Source organism: Onychostoma macrolepis, chromosome 01, assembly GCF_012432095.1.
Source record: "Onychostoma macrolepis isolate SWU-2019 chromosome 01, ASM1243209v1, whole genome shotgun sequence".
Lineage (NCBI taxonomy): Eukaryota > Metazoa > Chordata > Actinopteri > Cypriniformes > Cyprinidae > Onychostoma > Onychostoma macrolepis.
The window spans coordinates 5,671,534-5,681,670 of record NC_081155.1 but is presented as its reverse complement, the minus strand read 5'-3'; the positions used below and the strand labels follow the sequence as shown (position 1 = coordinate 5,681,670).

General features: G+C 37.7%; 1 protein-coding gene across 12 annotated transcripts; it reads left to right on the top strand.

The window, feature by feature from the left end:
* Positions 1–7,049, top strand: LOC131538345 (natural cytotoxicity triggering receptor 2-like). Of its 12 annotated transcripts, none has more exons than XR_009270563.1 (9): positions 1–153; positions 241–537; positions 617–914; positions 1,034–1,731; positions 1,814–2,128; positions 2,206–2,481; positions 5,342–6,011; positions 6,225–6,275; positions 6,367–7,049. XR_009270563.1 is itself a non-coding variant. In XM_058772175.1 (8 exons), the coding sequence occupies exons 5-8, from the start codon at positions 2,110–2,112 to the stop codon at positions 6,445–6,447; spliced, it is 432 nt and encodes a 143-aa protein (XP_058628158.1). In that variant the 5' UTR covers positions 30–153; positions 241–537; positions 617–914; positions 1,034–1,731; positions 1,814–2,109; the 3' UTR covers positions 6,448–7,049. The 12 variants fall into 12 exon arrangements, 3 of the variants coding, with proteins under 3 accessions (XP_058628158.1, XP_058628173.1, XP_058628167.1); XR_009270548.1 differs by having other exon boundaries at positions 5–153; positions 5,342–5,530; positions 5,934–6,275; XR_009270565.1 differs by having other exon boundaries at positions 6–153; positions 5,934–6,011; positions 6,232–6,275.
* Positions 7,050–10,137: the final 3,088 nt, after the last annotated feature.

Genomic DNA, 10,137 nt, shown 5'->3' with positions numbered 1-10,137 from the left:
TTACTGATAAAGAGCTGAATAAAGAGGAAGTAACTAAAGCAGACAGATGTAGAGACAGAGAGATTCATACAGAGATCATTCAGCATAAAGAAGACTGAACTCAAGTCACAATGAAGATCCTCCTCATCTTCTTCACTTTCTACCTGATCTCAGGTCAGAGCTTTTCTCTTTCATCACTGCAGTAATGATGCTGTTTTCTGTTCATCAGCTTTCTGATCACATTATCAATCTGATTGACAGATGCAGTGAGATGCTTTAGCGTCACTGGATATTCTGGAGGAAGCGTGCTTGTTGATTCTGGGAAACTTTGGTTCAGTGACTCTGTTAAATATATGGTTAAACATGACCCATGGAGAAACATAATAAATTACAAGAAACACAGTGAATGGACTAGTGAAGGAAGATTCATTCTATTTCGCAACAAATATGGAAAACTCATGATATTGATCAGAGAACTGAACACACAGGATGCTGGAAAATACAGAATTAGGGTTCTTAATAAGTGGTATATAGATGTAACTTTGAATGTGAAAAAAGGTAAGTAATGCAAGTGTGTAATAATGTGTCTTTTTAAGGGTACATCATTGTGAAGTATATTTCATTATGTGAACGACAGATTCATGCTGTGTGGTGTCGAAGAAAGTGGTTGTAAAGAGTGGAGAAACTGCCACCTTCAGCTGTGAATATTCACAGAATCATATTAATGATGCAAAAGTCATATTCAAAGAACGACAAAACTCCATTGACATGTAACGAGGAAGCAAGATTCAGTATTTCTGATGACAGACACAATAACTTCTTCAGTGTGAGAATTACTGCTGTGACACCAGATGATGGAGGAGTTTATTTGTGTGGAATTTGGATCGACAAACAATCATACTCCATTAGTACTACTGTTCATCTGCACACTATGAGTGAGTAGAATAAACTTTCAATGTCATAGAATAAATTAATATATCAGTGTGCTGCTTCGATAATTGTTAGTTTTTGTATTCAATGAAGACACTGATCCCGTCAGATGTTTGGTTGACAGCTAAAGTGGGCGTGTCTAGAGTGAGCGGCTACTCAGGAGGTGGTCTGATGATCAAGTGTGAACATCCTCAATACAAAACCAAGACAAAATACATCTGTAAAGAATCAGATGGATGTTCAGAGAGGACGAATCCAGGAGTTCAGGATGAATGGATGGAGAATGGAGATGTTTCTTTATATGACGACACCAGAGCAGGAGTCTTGATGGTGTTTTTTAGAGAGCTGAAAGCTGCAGATGCAGGAACATACAGGTGTGGAGTGAAAGTATCTGACTATACTAAGAGCTTCACTCAACTTCAGCTGAGCGTCAAATATGATGAGGAACCCCAGATACTTTATCTTGTTCTATAAAATCTTTGTTCTGATTTTTAGGTCATTTCTATTTGTTTTTAGATGCAAAATATCTACAGAATGTGACTGAATCTGTGTATCTTGGTGAAGAAGTCAGCATCAGCTGTCAGATCCCAGAGGAACATAAAGTTCATTTCTGTAAAGAGGATGATAATCACATCTGTCAGAACATCAGCTCATCTAAAGTGGCACACATTAGTGGTTCATCTGATGAAGAGAGAGTTGTTACAGTGAGCATCAGTAATGTGAGCGTGAGAGATGCTGGAGTTTACTGGTGTGGAGCAGAAACCAGAGACACATATTTGACTTTTATCTCCCTGACCACGAAAATTCAGCTCAACCTCATCAGTGAGTCCATTCAGATGATTTCACTGTAAATACAGTATATTCAGAATAATTTGTGTGAAAGGTCTGTGTTTGTTTGTTTTAGTGGCTCCAGTAGTGAGACATGAAGGAGAATCTGCTGAGATCATCTGTCCTTATGATTCAATCTATAAATCAAACACAAAGTCTCTGTAAGGGAAGTGCTCCACTAGAGACAAAAATCCTCTCAGTGAGACTGTGAGAGAAGAGAAAGAGACCAAGACTGACAGACTGACTCTGAAAGATAACGTCACTGCAAGTGTCTTCACTGGGACCATCACTGGACTGACAGCAGAGGATGCTGGGAAATACTGGTGTGCAGTGACATTAGAAACAGACCTCAATTATCTTTACACTCATCTGATGGTCATCATGAACGAGGGTGAGGAAGGTTTATTCATCTGAATATGTGAAGCTACGGCTGTGAATTGATGTTCTTGTGTTTGTAATCATTTCCAGAGCTGAACTTGACTAAGTATGAAGGAGACGACGTGTCAATCCAGTGCAAACATCATGATGAAGATCAGAAAAGCTTCTGCAAAGCACATGAAGCCTCCATGTGTGTGAAGGATGGAGTTTCATTGGAGACGATCAGAGATGATCGATTCTCTTTCAGTGATGAAGCATCTACTGGAGTCTTTACTGTGAACATCACTGATCTGAGAGAAGAGGATTCTGGGATATACTGGTGTGGAGCTCACGCCATGTCTAAAGTTAGACTCAAAGTTAATATGGGTAAGCCCTTGATCTTTTTTTTTTTAAAGATTTATACACATCGCTTCACAAATAAGTTTTATGACTTTGTACCTGGAAACAATATAAGTTCCCTTGACTTTCACTACCTCTAGAGGGTCTAGTTCAACCTCTAAAACCCAGAAAAATATAAATACTTAACCCTGTCAGACACGTATCTTGTGAAGCCATAGCTCCTTAACAAAGGGAGGGAGGGGCATCCAACTCTCATGAATTATGTAATCCAGACACAGACTGAGCTCAGGCTAGGGGCAGTACCCAGTCCACCCGAGAACATCTTACTAGAGATCGTGAGCAGGTTGGTCTGGTACTGTAGGGCTGTAACACCGCGGTCTCTTGACTCCATATAGTCGTGTCATAACCTCTGGGAGGACTCCAATACTTCTTCGTCCTCCACAGTCACCTCCGACTCTTCCTTGAGGACAGAATGCACATGATCCTCTGACAAGTCATGTGTGTCGTCCGAAGTCAGATAACACAGGCATGGCAGCACACACTTCCTGAAACACTTGCTGGGAGGATCCATTATTGCCCTTGTCACGCTTCAAACAACTGGCTCCTGAAAAAAAACAAAAGAATGCTGATGTAGCAAATTAGCTCAAAAGGGAAATATTTGGTTATATTTGGAAATAACTGGTTATAATTAATATTTTGATTAGATCTTAGAATTAACTGAACAGACAATTGAATTAAGTTAAGTCATGACGTATTGTCAAGTATGGTGACCCATACTCAAAATGGTGCTCTGCATTTAACCCATCCAAATGCACACACACAGCAGTGAGTAGTGAACAAGTGCACACACACACACAGTGAACACACACCCGGAGCAGTGGGCAGCCTTGCTCCAGCGCCCGGGGAGCAATTAGGGGTTCAGTGCCTTGCTCAAGGGCACCTTAGTTATGGTATTGAAGGTGGAGAGAGTGCTGTTTATTCACAATCCCCACCTTCAATTCCTGCCGGCGCAAGAATCGAACCAGCAACCTTCGGGTTACAAGCCCGACTCCCTAACCATTAGGCCACGACTACCCCTAATTATTTATCAATTCTAGGAAAGATTATTTCCTGGCCAAGGAACAATAGCTTTCCTACTTTATGCAGTAGCAGTAGTTTAGCATGTAGCAAGATCAACATTCAGTAACTTTGAATCGTGAGCAGGACACAGAGACAATCAATTGTGAATATAAGGGATTTAATAAATGGGACTATAGCTAACATACAACTAAAGTAAGCAAAACACATACAGAATGAAGGAAAGTAAGGAAGAGAGAGAGAATAGCAAAAGAATGGCAGTATTTCACATCAGTTAACCCAACCTGATCTCACAGAATTCCGTGTAATGTTCACGGATTTAATTAACCTCCGAATCTGTGGTGGCATCACGGAATCGCCGAAAATTCCGTGATGGGCTCACAGAAGTGATACCAATGTAAGTCAGTGACAGACATCAGCCGTGCTTCACGCACGGATTCACTGGTTCAACACTTTAAATATGCCGACGCGATCATTTATTGTCATCATTATTGTTCAGAACTGGGTAGGTTTAGGGTAGGGGTGGGGTCAGGTACTCCAGTGAAAGTATAACTGCATCGGAGTCACTCTTTTCACGTGGTCCGATGCAGCGCTGGTGTTGAACCAGTGAATCCGTGCATGGACCACGGCTGATGCCTTCTGTGAGCACATCACGGAATTTTCGGCGATTCCGTGATGCCACCACAGATTCGGGGTTAATTAAGTCCGTGAACATTACACGGAATTCTGTGAGATCAGGTTGGTTAACCACAACCCAATGAGAATCATCAAAGAATCAAAATTCACCTTAAAAGTGGCTCAAACTTAAACACACATCTAAATAGTTGTAAACGGTTACTTGCATTGGTTTTGTTGCTGAACAAGAGTCCTGATGCGATAGACCACGGATGTTCTTGATGATCCCCAACGATCATCCCTGATCCTAAGCAGACGCTACACTGATGACATTACTCAGTGTTGGGGAGTATCTAGTTACATGAGATGGGATTACTCAGATTCCAGTTACATTTATTTTGTAATTAAACTGTTACAGTTACTGAGAAAAAAATTGTAATTAAATTGCAGATACTTATGAAAATGTTAATGATTACAAAGAGGGTTACATCTGAATATTTTTAATTATATATACCGTATACATACATATTTTTTTTTTTTTTTTTTTTTTGTAAAAAGCTAGGATAAGTTGAATAATATTAATTTGTTGTTTTGCCTGTTTTTGATGTGCACAATGCCTCCTGGCATTTAAAGGCCATTTAGCAAAGCGATGCTATTCTGATTTCTTAGAGATTGGTTCTGTTTGAATTTGCAGTGCACTACGTCTGCCAATTACATCAATCCACAATCTGTAACCTATTACATTTGCAAAGTAACCTTCCCAACACTGACGTTACTACAGGCACCCCTTTGTACTCGCAGTTGCACTGATAATGTGCAGTCCAACTCTTGTTCACCATCCAAAGGACACAAGGACAACTCAAATTTCTGACTCGATCACTTTTATTTTCTTTTGGCTTTGTCAGTTGATTGATCTGCTCAGTGAATTAGCTCAGTGAATTAGGTTGTAAACCTTTAAACAGAGAACAAAAATTACCTTTCTAATTAAACATTTAATTACACATTTTAAATGAATTTTATGATGAATGAATTAAGCCTTTTACATGGAATAAAGCAGTATTTCAAACACCATAAAAGTAAATAAACATTTCACCAACCATTGGCGTCTTTGGACTGAACCTACGAATGAACTTGGAGCTTCTTCTCTCTGAAGTTTGTTTGCCTCCATGACTGAGGAACTCCATGTCTTTAACAGGTGCTCCAAATCAGTGACAATGACAAACAGCTGGATTTCTGCTGCTGGTGCACTCTGGGAAATGTAGTTCTTTGAATCTTATTCCTGAGATTCAGCTCAACAGATAGTGATGTAATGGACTGTCGTTGGCCAACGTTTGAATCACATCTTCAGACATTGGTCATTCCCCATTGTGTCCAAGAACGCAGTGTGAGTTACCATTCGAAAGGGGACTTTTAAAACATGTCTCGAGACTTTTACTACACATTCCATTATAAAGAAAGACACGATCTGAACACGGTCGTTCAGTTTTATGTGGATGCTATCCATATAGCCTACTGTTGAACAGTACCTCTTCCAGACCAGTAGATGTCTGTCAGTCTGCAGGTTTAACTAACCGTTGTTGATTTCAAAGCTGAAAACTGTTCAGGGAAACTGAAAACTTACGTCTAACTTCAATGCTTGATACATTTGTAAATAACAGTTTGTAAATATACTACACCTCAGATTTCACTTTACATTCATTCTCAACTGTGTAGAATGTTTGGCTGTTTTGTGTATTTAAATAAATGTGAGTACATCTTGTCTCTCCATAATGTGTTTGTGTTTTCAGATTTCTCTTTGCTGAACATCATTTCTTTGTGTTCGACTCTGCTGCTGATTGGAGGATTCACTGTGAGTGTGTGTAAAGGTGATGCTCTCCTTCATAAACACACACACACACACACACACACACACACTCGTTTATCTGTAAAACAGATTATGTCTAATAAGCCTACAGACTAACCCAAAACATGAAATAAAAGAAGGGTGATGTTTATGGTCTTTTTACCAAACGAGGACAACCAAAATGTCTTCTGAATTTCTTCATCTCACTGTTGTGTATTTGTGATGTTGTGTTGAGATCTTAGAGATGAGCTCATGATCAGGCAGACACAGATGAGACAGTGAAGTGGTGAGTCTGTATCTTCATGCACTGAAGTTTTTGTGTGTTTCATCTGTAAGTTTCATTCTGCACATCATGTTTTTGTCTTGTTCAATCTCAGATTATCTCGTTATATTCTGCAGAAGATATGATTTATTTCCCTGCTCACCTTCCCATAATCCTCTCTGATGGCTTCACATGACGATCTGTGAATGTGTGATTTGAAGACCAACACTGTTTAACAAGGCATTGGTTTTAACCACTACTATTAGTATTAGTATTATTTATAACTTTTCATTATTGAAAACTTTTCATCCAGTGAAGGTTCAGGGTCTGATTTTTTTTTTTTTTTTTTTCTATGAACAACACATAGATGTATTCAGGAAACCCACAGAGAGCACGTAACACTGAACCATAAGCAGAACATTGTTTGTGAGCAAAAGATAATAAAGACTGCTGCTCATTTTACTGCAGACATTCAGATATTCACCTTCAACATTTACTGTTTAATGAGGCAAAGACTGAAAATAACATTTATGATTATCAATGTGTGATATAAAAATTGTACTCTTAAAAGCAGATCAAATTAATAAATGTAATGAGCCTACAAATCAATGACAGAATATCTGGAAACGTCCTATAAACGTTGAAAAAATGGAAGCAAAGTTGAAAGTGAATCATATTTGTTTTAAATCATAAAACACCCACATTATACTTAATGTATTTAATGTTGATTTCAACACATTACTGTAAAACTTCAGAATGATTCATTTCAAACAATAAATCAAACTAGATTTTACATGACCTAAAGGCAGTGAGTTGTGTTTGCTTACGCTGTAAAGCGTTCATCAGGTTTTGTAGGTTTGCTCAATATGTGGTCAGTGTGCAAAAAAGAAACCAGCATGTGCTGCTCTCCTGCTTTTGTTTTTTTTTGTGGTTTTGCTCTTGCTATTTATATTCTTTAAGTAAAAAAGAGAGGCGCTTCAGCCACCCGCAGGTGTGATAAACACAGGAAATGGTTTCTTTTGCAACGATGGACACAGACTTTCCACTCCATAAAGAGATGATGTGAATTTGCATAATATTATAAAAATGTTATTTATAATACAGTATATTGCAATTAGTCTTTCAGAAGGTTTTATTCTGGTTGTCTGAAATACATACAGATGCTTCTGTTGAATGTGGAATGACCTTGGTTTTTACAGAATCAAAGGGAAACACAAGCTCAAAACTATTTCCGCTAGCAGTCCAACCAGCTGCAGTCACATCGGTCTGCTTGGCGTTTAAATGATAAATGTCCAATCAGGTGGCTGTGCTGCAGTAAAGTAAAAAATCACTGTAAAGATGTATTTTTTTTTTTTTTTTTTTAGCTTTCAGTTATTTGATTAGTGTTTTATTAGTACCATTATTAGATTAATCCATTTGAATCTCTTTATAGTTTGTGTTTGTGATTTCCCGTCCATCCTGTTCACTGGATGCCAAATCGAAACGTCGACTCCATCTAGTGGCAAAATTGAGTAATTGCCTGTTAAATTTCTCAGTTTTATTGAAATGTGCTTTGTGTAGTGTTATGATAGCTGACAGGGTAGGTGGATTTTTTAATATGATTTTAATTATTTTAGTTACTATTTTACATGCCTTATGTGTGTTTAAAATGAAAGAGGGAATCTGGAGGAAAGAGGGTTTTCGTATAACAGGCTATTTGATGATTACACGTAGTCATCATTCATGAAGATGTTTTTATGACCAAAGTCAGATATGAAAGAGAGGCAGCCAATTTTCACTCTTTGTCTGGTTTATATTGCTGAAGTTTGATTGACAGCTGCTGTCCGTGGTGCTGAATCCACAGCTGCATGAAGCACCAAATCCTCTAATGATCTGATGAGTGTTTGACCAGAAACACTGGAGACAGAATGAAGATGTTCAGATTTAAACACATTTGACAAGCCTGGTGCCAGTCTATGTATCTCAAACTTCCTCTGTTATGTTGATTATATGTGGTATGTACACAGTAAAACCCCCAGTGTTAAATCAACACTCCCAGTGTATATATAATCCACACTCAGAGTGTTAAAAAAGTAACACTGAAGCAGTGTTAAAGTTAATGAGATAATTAGTTTAGTAATTGAGTGATGATTGAGCATTAATGAAGAACACCTGCTGTTAACAAACTGAATCACTGAAAGAAAGGAAACAAGAACAGAAAAAAGAGACAAGACGAGCAGAAAAACAAGAACTACAACTGACTTCAGCCACAGCCTTAGATAAAATCAACACAAGATAAAAGAAGACATTAAATCTCTCAAGATCTCAGCAGAGGATGATTAAACAACTCCACAAACAGCATCACCAGCTTCACACGTTACTAACCAGACTGACTTTAGATGTTGATGTTTTAGTTTTGTTTGAATTACCATTATCGAGGTCAGTGTTTGCTTTAGTTGGGCTCTTGACCCTTGACTTAAAACGTTACAATTCCTTTGGCTGCCATAACTGCGTGTTTGTTTAGACATGTTAGTTATGGTGTTCGGGTATTGATGGTTAGACTTCTATAAAAAATCACCAGCATTTAGTGATTTCCGTAACTGATTTCATTCAGAGCATTGCCATTGATTGATTAATTTTTTTTTGTTTTATTCACATAAAATATAAAGGTTGATCCATCAGTTTTAAGATTAATCTGAAAGGCTTTTAATAGTAAATTGGCACAAAAAGGTTAAAACTGCATTATCATACAGACATCAAGACTCAGCGTATGAATCTCAACAATGGTGACAATCAACATATTCAGATAAACAGATCCTCTGTGAACATTACAAAGCACGCTACTAAAAGTCACAACAAAATAGCAAAACAAAAGGAAATGGTAAGAATAAAAGAAAATACTAAGACAGCTGCATAATTTATTCATGTCGCATTGCATGCTGGGAGTCATGGATTAGTTTTGATTGGTGCTCCCAGAATGCACTGCGAAATGGAGCTTTAAGTTGATTGTCACCATTGTTGAGATTCATACGCTGAGTCTTGAAGTCTGTTTGATGAAGAAAAGTACACATTTAATACAAAAAGTTTCAAAAGTCTCTCAGATTAAACTTGTCTATGTATGTAATCTCAAAAACAAAATTAACTAATAAATCTACCAGTGACTATACTCCAAATTAATTCAATTACTCAAGTCACTGTGCACTGATTACATCTTTATTAACGTAACCAGCTCATGATCACATTTTCTCTTGGCTTTTTTTAATTTCGCCCTAACTAAAATGTCTAAACAAACACGCAGTTATGGCAGCCAAAGTAACTGTAAAGTTTTAAGTCCAGGGACAAGAGCCCAACTAAAGCAAACACTGACCTCGATAATGGTAATTCAAACAAAACTAAAACATCAACATCTAAAGTCAGTCTGGTTAGTAACGTGTGAAGCTGGTGATGCTGTTTGTGGAGTTGTTTAATCATCCTCTGCTGAGATCGTGAGAGATTTAATGTCTTCTTTTTTCTTGTGTTGATTTCATCTAAGGCTGTGACTGAAGTCAGTTGTAGTTCTTGTATTTCTGCTCGTCTCGTCTCTTTTTTTCTGTTCTTCTTTCTCTTTCTTTCAGTGATTCAGTTTGTTAACAGCAGGTGTTCTTCATTAATGCTCAATCATCACTCAATTACTAAACTAATTATCTCATTAACTTTAACACTGCTTCAGTGTTACTTTTTTAACACTCTGAGTGTGGATTATATATACACTGGGAGTGTTGATTTAACACTGGGGGTTTTACTGTGTATGTATTTGTATATGTGTACACTGTAAAACCCAACAAGTTAGGGTAACTCAAACCGTTTGAGTAAACCGATTGCCTTAAAAACCTAACAGGTTAGGTTAACTCAAATCATTTGAGGCAAC